General features: G+C 44.4%; 1 protein-coding gene across 1 annotated transcript; it reads right to left on the bottom strand.

Moving 5' to 3' along the window:
* Positions 1–3,419: 3,419 nt before the first annotated feature.
* Positions 3,420–6,581, bottom strand: Ghsr (growth hormone secretagogue receptor). The gene is made up of 2 exons (XM_055626153.1): positions 5,789–6,581; positions 3,420–3,732 (listed from the first exon to the last, which is right to left on the bottom strand). Exons 1-2 carry the CDS (start codon positions 6,579–6,581, stop codon positions 3,428–3,430), a joined length of 1,098 nt encoding a protein of 365 aa, XP_055482128.1. The 3' UTR covers positions 3,420–3,427.
* Positions 6,582–13,470: the final 6,889 nt, after the last annotated feature.

Raw genomic sequence — 13,470 nt, 5'->3', positions numbered from 1 at the left:
ACCCTGTTAGACATGGTGTGTCTTCAAAGACATCATCTCCTTCTTTTAATGCTGTGATTTACACTACAGACAGCATTCCTGAAAAGAGAATGACTCTGTTAGCTTACACATTATGACAAGAACATTTTGTATATGTAACTATTATGCAGTATTTTAAAGAGGTACATACTATTCTTTAAAAGACAAAAGTGTAGGCACCGATCTTGCACAAAATCTCACAGTTTTTCTTTTTTTAATATTAAATTCAAGTATATGGAGCAATGAAAAAGACAAAATGAGCTAAAACTGTTTATGTTGAACCCAAAATTGTAATCATCTTAGGTAGTTAACAAAACCATTTGTGTGGAAAGAAAAAAAAAAAAAAACTAGACTCTTAAGTCCAATCTCATCTCAGCCACCTTCCCTGCAGCTCAAAGTTTGCTATAAAGGTATTTTTCTAGGCATAGGAAGTACTGGGAGTGTTTCTAAATTTCCTTACCACAAAATTTTAACATTAATGTTCATTGGTTTGTTTGTTGAGATTGGATCTCCCTCTGCATCCCAGTCTGGGGAGGAACTCGCCAGATAATTCAGGCAGTTCTTGAACTTGTAATCTTCCTGCCTCAGCTTCTCAAGTGCTGGGGACACAAGTATGCTCTACCACACCCAGCTAGAATTTCCAATTTAAAATGATTGATGGGCATGAATGTTAAAGTGATTATTCAAAATGCTCCTGTTCATAAAACAGTTACTTTCTGTTTTGGAGATAATGATATTGACTTTGAGGCTGCCTAAACTGTGACAGAAACCTGACTGTTGGGTTCCAGGGTAATGGAAACAAAGACTAAAGGAGAAGCTGGTTTCTTTCTGTTGTGAATGCCCTCAGTGTGATTCCCACTCACAGACATATTAGCTCTCTCTACAAATAGTGCCGTGATGGCCCATACAAACATATCTGCAGCCAAGAATACAATACACCTGTGGGTTGAAAGGCCCACTGCAGCCCTGGGGTGGGGAACATTTGATATAGTGCACACTAGAAATGTGTTCTTCTTCATAATTCAAACATCTTTATCCATCACCCACAGGAACAAAACACAGATGATTGTGAGATCACTAAGAATAAATAAAAACCTTTGCATTGCTACTTTCTCAGAGCTCTGAACCTAGCAGGCACATACAAAATGTTGATAAAAGGAAGGATTTCCCAAAAAATTTTCATCAGCATTATGTTCATTTACCTTGAGTTTTAAACAATACAGGGAATGTAACAGCATAAAAAAACCCGTGAGCAATCAAAGAAAGCAATGATTGGAGAGGACAAATTAGAGATGCCTTTCTTTAAACATGTCCTTTCACTTTCCAGGTTAATCAGGGGAAAGCAAGGTGGTCTTTTTCTGTAATCTAGTCTCAGGATGTGAATTCAGGACTCCTGGCATGGAGTACAAAAGGTGGGACAGGTGAAGAGATTAAGCAACTCAGTAGAAGCTTGTTTCTCTCCAAAACAGTGATAAGCATTATATGTTTAAAACCTGTTTCCTCTCAGGTGTGGTGTATTAATAGACAAAACTCTAAAGCCTCAGAGAGCTGAACTACCTCTGTTTAATTTTCTGAACACCACTTAGGAGTTGGATGCTGACGGCTGAATAACTGCCTCCTGGAACTGAGTGCATCGCTGTGCTTGCTCATGCACTCCTAAGAAGTGACTGAACAGGCAACCTGTTGACCCTAAACTCATGTTTAGAGTGAGTTTCATGTCCAAATGGACTTCAAAGGTATTTCTTTAGAAGGAATCCTAATTAAGATTGGCCTTTGATGTTTCCAAAGCAAAAAGGCAATCCATCGATTCAGCATAATAATCTTTCCTTTTAAGTGGATACAAAATAAGCACGGCATTAGCGTCTTTTAACGGCGTAAACAGTCCTTTCATTGGGAGCTGTTCCCTTGACAGAAGTGCACAGAACGGAAGCAATCATTTTGGAATGATAGATTTAGATCTTCCTGTTGAGTGGAGAGAGAGTAGTGTCTTTATAAATGAAATTTCACTTTCATAGCCCAAATCACAATATTCATTGAAGGATTATTCATAACTATTACTAAGAATGAGACTAGAGCTCCATTGACCATGTCCATCAGCTGCGCAGTGGGAGGAGAATAGCAATACTGCCTTGGAAATGGGACAAGTTGGAATAAATGATTGCAATTTTTTAAAAATTTTGAATAGCAATAGGCTGAAATGTTCAAGAAACTCTGAACCTACCTTAACCATTTGAAGCTTTCAAATATTCTTTAGGTTACTATAAGCTGGCCAGAATAAATAACAATTGCTTTAGTCACAAATTAAAGGCTTATATTTAGTTTATGTATTAAGTCAAAAAAGGCAGTCTGTGATTCGCTATGGTTTTCGTATTTCACTTCCTGAATTGATTATGCAACCAAACTTAATTTTAAAATGTATGACTTAATTTTAAGATGTATTTCACTCTCTTCCTAGCATGAAGATAGAGAATTTAGGTGTGACCTTAGGATTTATTACTCTAAAATTCTGTTATACTAATATACTATTTAAAAGCATTTGAAAGAAATAGTTACCTATTTTTAAAACATTTTATAAGAGATTGATAAATATTTGGCATGCACTCTGGATTATCTGCTTGGTACCATAATCACTAGCCATGTTTGTCTGTTGAACACCTGAAATGTACCTAGTACAACTAAAGAACTGAATTCCTTATTTCAAGTAAGCAATTCAATTAAGCAATTTAATTCTGAATTTAAAAAAAAAAAAGCTTTGTAATGTAGGTTACTCAAAAGTTTTGAGGGTACTCATGAAACTTAAGCGGTTGAGCCTACTTTTCCATGCTCACATTAAATGAATCAAACATTATGAGTGAAACTAATTGTCCAGCCTCAAGTGGGCTGTGTAAGAAACAGACTAGATTTCAGAATTGCTATGGGGGGGGAGGAGGCGATGGAGATTTCTCATCAATCGTTTCATATTGATTACATACGTGCCTTGTGTTGTGGTGCTTTGGGAGGCATGTGGTGGAGCTTTGTGGAGATTGCCAGCTTTGAAGGGCCGTGTCTGCAGTTGTTGTTTGTAATGTCATTTCGTTTTTATTATGATGAGAAAAGCGAATGGGGTTTGGTGTTACCCACCCAGAAGGAAAGCCAGTGCCCACTCTGCCCCCTCCTTCCTCTGAGCAGCAAGGCTGCCAGTAGCTCTAAACACCAAATCATAGACACAAACTTGCAAGGCGCCCTGGTGAGTGCAGTCAAGTCAAACTGCACAGACCCTGCCCATCTGGCTTTACTCCCCACCCCCGACCGTTTCGACCTTCATTTGTCTTCAATCCCCAAACTGACTTTCTACTTCCTCCCAAGTTCTGCTTGGCTCTGGCTTCCGGCGTGGAGCAGTAAGCGATGAGTGCGTGCTGCCCAGGTGTTGTCATGTGTTGGTGCTCGACTTGGTCCAGGCCCGAGAACTTTCGTCCTTCAGAGTGGAGAGCTTTCTCTGGGAGAAGGATTCAAACCCCAGAAGCTTGAACACCGCCACCCGGTACTTCTTGGACATGATGTTGTACAAGATGGGGTTGATGGCGGCGCTGAGGTAGAAGAGGACGAATGACACCAGGTTGCAGTATTGGCTGATCTGCGCGATCTCCAGAGAGCCCGGCTCGAAGGACTTGGAAAACAAATATCTCCCCACATGGAAGGGCAGCCAGCAGAGGATGAACGCAAACACCACTACAGCTGAAGGACAAGGGGAAGAGAGAGAGGGTCATTGCGAGGCATGGCGCAAATCACTGTGCACTCTTGAGTCTTGGCGCTGCTTCCTCCACGAGTGGCATGCCCGCTGACGGGGCAGTGTGTCCTGCTCTTTGTTGTGGGTAACATGGTATCCTGCTGTCCACATGATACTGCTCTGCTCCCCCCAACCCCCTTACCCCCCCACTCCCACCCCCCATCTATTCTGACACGCTAACACACAGTGAGACTGTCAGACCGACAGCTGGGTAATCTTCACTGATCTTCTCAGTCCGTCTACTTGATAAGGTCTCTGCTTTGTGACTGACCTGACACAATGACTCAACTAAACGATTTATTAATGATTATCCTCCATTTATATGCATTACACAGAGCACAGATACAAATGAGGGAAGGTGTTTGTATTCAGCCACAGCAGTTGATTAGAATTCCCAGGAGCGCTTCTCCTCCGCCATGCTGGGATCGAAAATGCCCAGTAAATACCTTACCACTAAGCCAATACTCTACCCCAGCATGCTCTTGGGCATGCTTAAGAAATTAGTTGCTTATAGACTCATTAAATTAAGTTCTCTAGGTAAGGGAAGTGGGAAAGGCACCTGCCTTTTCTTTTCCTGTCATCCTTTTTCTTTTTTCTTTTTTAAGGACAGATCTTTGTTATGTTTCGTGGACCACTGTACCCAGAATTTTAAAGTTAATTTTTACAGGGGACTGAATATGCAATTGGACTTAGTAACCACTCAGAAAAAATTCTGTCATCTTTAATAAAAATAAAGTGTAAGGGACAATTGTTAAGTCAGCCGGCAGCAATTGCCACACATCCAAGGCTTCATTTTACACGTGTAAGATACTTTCTTCAAGAATTTAAAACATTTAAACTAAGTTTTTAAAATTCAGAAATGAAAGAAAAATGATGCTCTGGTCCTTGTGCCACTTTAATGATCTCCTTCAGTTTCTCATGGCAGAAGAGCATGGACATTGGTGTGGAGATGCCAGTGAGGTAATTAATAACTTACAATGCTGGGGAGAGTAAGTTCTCTTTAGGACTAGGTTGCATAGGAAGAAATGTCACCTGGCAGCAACAATGTGGTCCTCTCTCTGGTGAGTACGAGTTCACAGCCCCATGGAGGACACAGGGCAATCACTGGTCTGGGAAACACAATTTGACATCCCTAGGGAAATCTTTATCATTTGGATATGCAGGATCTGAGAATAATAAAATTGCAAACAGGAAATCATCCTGCAATAACTAAGAAGTATTAAGTGTCTATAAGCATTGAAAAAAGTGAGATCAGCTGTTTCTCTTGGCTATGAGCATTATCTTCATTTCCTCACTACACCAGACACGTGCCTTTAAGGAAACAGAGTTCCTGCACTAACCATTCAGTACACCCAGTGGTTAGCCTGTACCCAGAGGTTCCTGCGGTAGAACTTGAGGAAAGAATGGCTTCTCTACACTACCCTGGCCTATGCTACTGGGGAGGCAGATACAAAATCAACAAAGCCCCAGAATAAACAGAGTTGAAGTGATTATCTGAGAAAGATGCAGGGCAGAAAACAAAGCCCAATATTGAAAACAAACAAAATGCATCTATAGATCGTCTTTAACAGAGCGATCCAAATTTATGGTTAAATTTACAATGGAGTAATTTCTAAGTGCAATTCCTGCCTGCTTGCTTTAATGTTATTTTGATAATCACAAATTCAATATGGGGCAGGGACCTCAAAAACAAACAAACAACAACAAAACAACAACAAAAAAACGTGATAAGGTATTTCCATCTTGAAGCAAGTTACCCCGAGTAATATTAATTTTAAGCAACTGAAAGTGTGAGAAGCCTTTTCGTGGATAAGAGAAGATACAGGAATAGACAGAGGAAGAAAGGGGAAAGCGGTGAGACCAAGAACATAGGTGGGGAAAAAAGAAAGAACCTAGGTGGGAGGGCAGAGAGAGAGAGACAAAGAGAGACTTGAGAGACATGGGGAGATAGAGACGACGAGAAACAGAGATAGAGGCCCCCCGGGGGAGGAAGAAAGGACTCACCGAGCATCTTCACTGTCTGCTTGTGGTTCTGGTCCCTGAGCGAGGCGCCCACCGCCGCGTCGCCGCGCCTCCGCCACAGCTTCCTCCCGATGAGGCTGTAGAGCACAGTGAGGCAGAAGACCGGCAGGAAGAAGAAGACGCTGGACACCCACACCATGACAGTGAGCAGCCCAGAGCGCACGGCGAACTCGGTGGCGCGGCACTCGTTGGTGTCCCGGGGGTCCGTGCCGTTCTCGTGCTCCACGCCCACCAGCACGAAGATGGGCCCCGCGCTGCAGAAGGCCACGGCCCAGATGACAAGGATGACCAGCTTCACGCGGCCCTTGGTGACCACCACCTTGGCCCTCAGCGGGAAGCAGATGGCGAAGTAGCGCTCGACGCTCAGCGCCGTGATGGTGAGGACCGTGGCGTAGGTGCAGCTCTCGCTGACGAACTGGAAGAGTTTGCAGAGCAGGTCGCCGAAGTTCCAGGGCCGGTACTGCCAGAGGCGGACGAGGTCCAGCGGCATGCACAAGAAGATGAGCAGGTCGGAGAAGGCCATGCTGGACAGGTAGAGGTTGGTGGTGGTGCGCAGCTCCCGGAAGCGGGACACCACCAGCATGGTGAGCAGGTTGCCCGAGATGCCCACCACGAAGAGGGCCACGCAGGTCGCGGTGACGCCCGCCAGCAGCGGCGCGGGGAACAGCGGCAGCAGCAGCTCGTCTGTCAGAGAGTCGTTGCCGGGGAAAGCGTCCCACTCCAGGTCCTGCGTGACGTTAGGCTCCGGTTCCTCGCTGGCCGTCGCGTTCCACATGTTGCCAGGCTTGGGGTCGCCGCCGGAGAGAGGAGATCTGGTCCTCCAGGAGGTCCCCTGGGGCATGGGAGAGTGGAGGGAATGGGCGCCAGCGGCGTGCAGGAAGGATGCTTGGAGAGGAAGGAGAGAAGTGAGAACCGAGGGAGAAAGTGGGATGGGGTGGGGACAGTGGCGGTGAAATGGAAGAAAGTGACCCACGGCGCGGCTCGTCCCTCCCCAGTCCCTTCCCTTTCTCCCCTCTCCCCCTTCGCCCCCCATCTCTCCTTGCCTCTCTTTCCCACTCTCTTCCTCGCAGTCCCTGCCACCCAGTCCGGCCACGGACCGCGCACGCACTCGCTTACCTGTCACCCTAACGCCGGAGCAGCGCCACCAGCACCGCCTGGCCCTGGAGAGCTCGCCCCGGCAGCATGTCGCCCTCCCCACCGCGTCCGAGTGCGTGGGCTCTGCACAAGGCAGGCGCTGCAAAGCCAGGGAGTGAGGACTCCTCTCTCCAGCCTTGGACGCTAGGGGGGCCGGGAAGGACAGTTCATCGGGGTAGAGTGATGAAGGGTGGAGAGCGCAGAGAAGGACGCCTTCGGCAGCCGGATCAAGCTCTTCTCCCACGAGGAGTCGAAGCGGTTACGCACCTGATGGGAAGAAAAAGCGAGTGTGCCTCTCGGAGGAGGAAGGCGGGTAGAGGGAAAAAGCAGAAGCTTCTATTTGTATTCAAATTAGGGGAGACGGAGCGCGCCCGGGAAGGGCTTCTCACGGTCTCAGAATACTACACCATCGTGTTTGCCGGGATTTTCAACCCAGAAGCCTGTTCCCTAGACGAAGGTCACAGAGCAAGTTCACTGGTTCACTCCACAAGTGTGCGAAAGCCCTGTCCTAAATCCCCGCCCTCTGCTTGGTGTGGGTAAAGGATGCTGGATGAACTAAGAGTCACCTTTACCTCATGTAAATTTGGGGCGGGGAGGGAAGGCCACGAAGCCCTCTCCCACCCCCACCCCGCGCGTACCGGGGAAAGTAGGTGGCAAGTGCAGGAGCAGAGGCAGTCTGTGCCGCGAGGCTGACGCACGTCGAGGGTGAGCGGGAAACTTAGGCTTTTTAAAAGCTTGATTTGGAGAGATCAGCTATTCAGAATCTGGGATTCCACCCCCCCACCCCCCCACCCCCCGTCAGCAAGAGTTCCAAACTTCGGAACTTCAGTTTGCGGCTGCTTCTTTGCAAAATGCTAGGCAGCATGAAGATCACTGGGGATGGAAGCCAGGCTTCAGAAATACAGGAACCATTTGATAAATTAATAAGGGTTGATTTGCTTCGCGGTTGCTGGTGAAATGGGGGAGTTTTATCCAGTGGCATTGTGTCTCAGGGCATCCCGGTACTAGCAAGGGTCTTCTGAGAACTGCCTGTGCGTTTGCAATCCAGAACGGCGAGTCCACACCGGGAAAACTGAGAAGACCCTTTGATAACTTACAAGCCCCTCGATTCAGCACCTCGGCCAGCGCCCGGGCCCTTTAAGCAAGCAGCTAAAAGCTCTACACTGCCTTGAAGCCCGTTCCTACAGCTGAGTCTTGCTTCCTCGGTGAAGAGGGAGGGAGACCACCACCAAAATACAGATCAACTATGAAGCCCCTGATTCGCCGCGCTCCTCTACACCTGGCTAAAACAATCCATCAACTACAATTGAGGTTTTTTGCATACTGGAGTGCAGTGTTGCATGACTTGGCTAGATGGCTTACTGCCTTCTCTATCACCTAAACTGCTATTGCACAAGTCTATAAGATAGGAGACTGGGTGCCTGCGCATGTACATACGAGAGTCACAATGAAAGAGAGACTGTGTGAGAGGTTTGACTCACAGTTTGCCTGTGAATGCACCACACGGTGGCTTAGTTGCACAGACTTTGGACCAAATGACTTTGAGTTTATATAAAATATCAACAAATCCAGAGCCAACAAGGTAGCTCAGCAGGTAAAAGAGCTAGCCTCCAAATACGATGACCAGAGTGCTAGCCCCAGAGCCAGCATGTACATGTGAGTGACCTCCAGAAGACACACAGCACATAAACAAACAAATAAATAAATGTGAATAGATAAGATAGAAATAAATCTGTGTTGTGTTGTCAAGAAACAGTAGAGGGTTTTATTGAAACTGAACCAATTCTTCATGATGCGTAACCTACATAAAACTGTCTCTATCAAACACTGTTAATAACAAAATAGATATAACCCATGCATAAACCTCTAATCATAAACCTCTGATCTACAGATGAAAACACAGTTAGGCAAACTATCCTAGCACAGTATTGGCAGGTGTGTTTAAGAAGCAGTTACAATGATCCTCTAGTAAAGAGAATTGTGTTACACTGAGAAAAGACTTCTCGGAGGTCCGGGCATCTGAATTGGATGTTGAAGGGGCTGAGTTCTTTCAGAAAAGCAAAAATTGCTCAACTGTTTAGAAAAAAAAAATTGCACAAAGCATGCTGGACCTAAAAGAGTACCCCATAAGGTGTTGTGCTGGGTGGGGAGTGGAGTAATGTTATGGGCCATGGATCCCTTGGTCAATTAAATGTGAGAAATCACAGCTCTTTTTCTTTTGACAAGAAAGCTGTGCCAGTGGGTTCTCCTTTATACTGGTCCACAGTCTTTCTTTCATTGCTCAGATATTGGGAACTCTGTTGTACTGTGCAGCACCAGAAGCTGGGAGCTCACATGTGCATTTGTTACTCTACATGGGAAGTACACTCTCCGGTGCGTGTGAAGGAGAAGGGAGTGGTGGGGGAGAGGAATTTATTTGAGCAGGAGAACGCATTTCCATTGTCCCTTGAGCCTTATAGAGTAGCACTTTCTGCTGAGATGCATATAAATACGTATGTGCATATACGGGTATTTCATGTTCTATCCAGGAATGTAAAACCCTAAATGTAATCACAAGGAATCAAACTTCAAATAAGAAATAACGGATTTAACAATTCCTTAAAAACTGCTATAAAAGACAAGGGAAAACTAAAGCCCAGCATTTCATAAGTGGTAGACACAAAGCAAACATGCATAATTGAAGGTGTTCGCTCTTGGCCATGGCTGTGAATCAGAAAACACTCAGGCTCCAAAGAGGCACAGTGACTAAACACTGCTCCTTGCTTGCCACAGAATCACAACTACCTGACACAAAATTCTTGTGCCAACCGACACACTTAGATATAAATAGTACAATGAGTGGAATTATTAGATTAACATCAAGTTTCTGAGCTTGCTAACACTCTGGAAAAGAATTGTTTGATGCTTAGAAGTACACGCTCAACTGTAACATATGCAACTTACTCTCACTTGTTTAAGAAAATTTTTGTTTTGCATAAGTGTGTGTGTGTGTGTGTGTGTGTGTGTGTGTCCACATTTGTGGATAGATAAAAACAAATGATAAGACATAGAGCTGAAAACGTTGGTGGCAATTGAATCTTGTGCTGCGGAAATGGCTCAGTGAGTAAGAGTGATTGCTCAGCAATTATGCAGATGTGAATTTAAACCGTCGGCATCAAAGTAGCTAGGCACTGCTGCATGTCTCTGTGACCCACCCCAGCTTTGCGGGCTGGGGGGTGGGGATGAGGCATAGAGGTGGAAATACACTTATCTTAAGAGCCCACTAACCAACAAATCTAGCACAAAAGGCAAGCTTGTAATCCAGTGAGAGTCCTTGTCTCAAGGCAATAAGGCAGACATTCTGCTCTGGCCTAGACATGCTTATTTGGGAGCATGTGAATATACCACACAAACATACAACACACAGACACACACACACAGAGATACACACATAAGATTAATTTTTTAAACAGCAGATTAATTTTACTTGAATTTTCTTACAGCTTTTCTCTAGGTTTGAAATCATATTCAGACAGGAAATTTGAAAGCTATGTTTATGTAGACACTTCCAATTCAATTTGCAATTATACACTTCTTTGACATATTTACATCATTCAACAGCTTGGCATCTAACATAAAAATTGTTTAACTTATTTTTTTAAGCCTGTTCACATTTTTTTTACGTGCTGACCACAGTTTCTCCTCCTTCCTCTCCTCTCAGTCCCTCCCCCTACCTCCCTATTGCCCCCTTTCCATCCACACCTTCTTTTCTTTTCAGAGAAGAACAGGCCTCCCATGGATATCAATCCAACATGACATCATGTTGCAGTAAGACTAGGCACCTCCTCTCATATTAAGGCTGGAGCTGGGTGAGGTGGCTCAATAGGAGAAAAGGGGTCCTAAGACCAAGCAAAAGAATCAGAGACAGGCCCCACTGCTACTGTTAGGAATCCCACAAGAAGACCAAACCACACAGCTATAACGTGTGTGTTGAGGGCCTAGGTCAGTTCCACGCAGGCTCTCTGGTTATCGGTCCAGTCTCTGTGAGCCCCTGTGAGTTTTTTATGGTCTTCTTGAGCTCTCTGGCTCCTGCAATCCTTCCTCCCCCTTCTTCTGCAGGATTCCTCAAGCTCCACCTAATGTTTGGCTGTGGATCTCTGCATCTGTTTCTTCTTGGATGAAGCCTCTCTGATAACAATGGGCTAGGCACTGATCTAAGAGTATATCTAAGAGTATATCAGAATATCATTAGGCATCATTTCATTGGCTTTTTTTTTTTTTTTTTTTTTTTTTCCAGTCTTTTTTTTTTTTTTTTTTTTTTTTTTTTTTTTTTTTGCCAGTCATGTTTGGTTCTCTCCCAAGTCTCCTTGGTTCTGTGGGCGATTCAGTTTCTATGTCCCCATCCTCCAGACAGTGTCAGGGCTGGGCTCCCTCTCATGGCATGAGTCTCAAGCTGGATTAGTCATTGGTTGGCCATTCCCACAATTTTTGTGCCACCTTTGCCCCAGCACACCTTGTAGGTGGGACAAATTGTAAGTTGGAGGTTTTGTGGCTGGGTTGGTGTCCCAGTCTCTCTGCTGGAAGTCTTGCTTGCTTACAGGGGATGGCAGTTTCAGGTTCCATATCCCCCATTTCTAGGAGTCTTAGCTAGGGTCACCCTCATAGATTGCTGGGAGTTTCCCTTGTCCTGGGTTTCTAATTCACCCTAGAGACACCTCTCCTGCTGCTTCTGGTCCTCTTTCCCAGGATTCTCTCCCTTTGTCCTCCCCCACCTAGATTCTTCCTGCTCCCCTCCTTAGTCCTCCCTGACCCAATTCTCCCCCTCCCTCTATCCCCAATGTCTATTCTTTTTCCTTTTTTCAGTGAGACCCTTCTTGACACTTAGCTTCTTTGGGTCTATGGATTGTAGCACGGCTATCCTGAACTTTATGGCTAATGTCCACTTTTAAGTGAGTACATACCATGTTTGTCTTTCTGGTTCTGAATTACCTCACACCAGGTGAAATAGAACTAGAAAGTTCCATCCATTTGCTTGCAAGTTTTATGATGTCATTGTTTTTAATAACTGAGTAGTACTATATTGTGTAAATGTACGACATTTTCTTTATCCATTCTTCGGTTGAGTGGCATCTAGGTTGTTCCAGTTTCTGGCTATTATGAATATAGTAGCGATGAAATGTAGTTGAGCAAATGTCCTTATTGAATGGTGGAGCATGTTTTGGGCATATGCCCAGGAGTGGTATAGCTGCAGCTTGAGGTAGATCAATTCCCAATTTTGAGACCATCAAATTGACTTCCAAAGTAGTTGTACAAGTTTGCACTCCCACCAGCAATGGAGGAGTGTTCCCCCTGCCCCACATCCTTGCCACCATGTGCTGCCACTTGAGGTTTTGATCTTAGCCATCCTGAGGGGTGTAAGATGGAATCTAGAGTTGTTTTAACTTGAATTTTCTTAATGACTATGGATGTTGAGGATTTATTTAGGTTCTTCTAGGCAATTTGAGCTTCCTCTCACGAGAATTCTCTGTTTAGCTCTGTATCACATTTTTTTAATTGGATGATTTGGCTTGTTGATATCTAGTTTCTTGAGTTCTTTAAGTATTTTTGAAATTAACCCTCTGTTAGATGTGGGGTTGGTGAAGATCTTTTCCTAGTCTGTAGGCTGCTGCTTTGTCCTATTGACAGTGTCCTTGGCCTTACAAAAGCTTTTCAGTTTCATGAGCTCCATTTATTAGAGCCTGTGCTACCGGTGTTCTGTTCAGGAAGTTGTCTCCTATGCCAATGCGTTCAAGGCTCTTCCCCATGTCCTTCTCTATCAAGTCCATGTGTTTGGTTTTTTGTGGAAGTCTTTGAGCCATTTGGGGTTGAGTTTTGTATAGAGTGATAAGTACGGGCTTATTAGCATGCAGACATCCAGTGTACCAGCACCATTTGTTCAAGGTTTGGAAGTCAGAGGACAACATTCAGGACTCAGTTCTCTCCTTCCAGCAAGGGTTACAGGGACTGAACTAATGTAATCAGGTTTAAAGGCTTGTACCTTTTGAAGCATGTAATCAGTCTGATACATTTCAAAATAACTAGAAGAAAAAAAAATCCCAACATATAGAAAGAATTAATGTTTGAAGAGATTGAAATGTATATTACTCTGATTTGATCATTACATATTGTGTACACTCATAGCTTTATCACATATGATTTGTACAATACACTCTTAACAACATCAAATATTAGTAACAAAAAAGAAAGAAAATAAATAAAATTTACCTAATCTCTGTGTGTGTGTGTTTTGTCTAGATATTTGAGTGTGTATGTATGTGTAGTCCACAGAAAAAATAATGCATTCAGGCCTCCATAGCTGTAGATTTTTGTAGCCCAGGTAAAACATGAGGTGCCTAAGGGCTCAACTGTGAGCTTTGAGAACATTTAAGCAACTTCAGCATAAAGCAACAAGCGGAACAACACATTATATTATGAGGAGTGAAAACACTGAATCACAGGATAAAAACAAACCAGCTGTACTTTTATTGCACATTTCTGTATTTTTCCCTTAG

Source organism: Psammomys obesus, unplaced genomic scaffold (assembly GCF_907164565.1).
Source record: "Psammomys obesus unplaced genomic scaffold, mPsaObe1.curated_primary_1811, whole genome shotgun sequence".
Lineage (NCBI taxonomy): Eukaryota > Metazoa > Chordata > Mammalia > Rodentia > Muridae > Psammomys > Psammomys obesus.
This window is presented reverse-complemented; position numbering and strand designations above follow the sequence as displayed.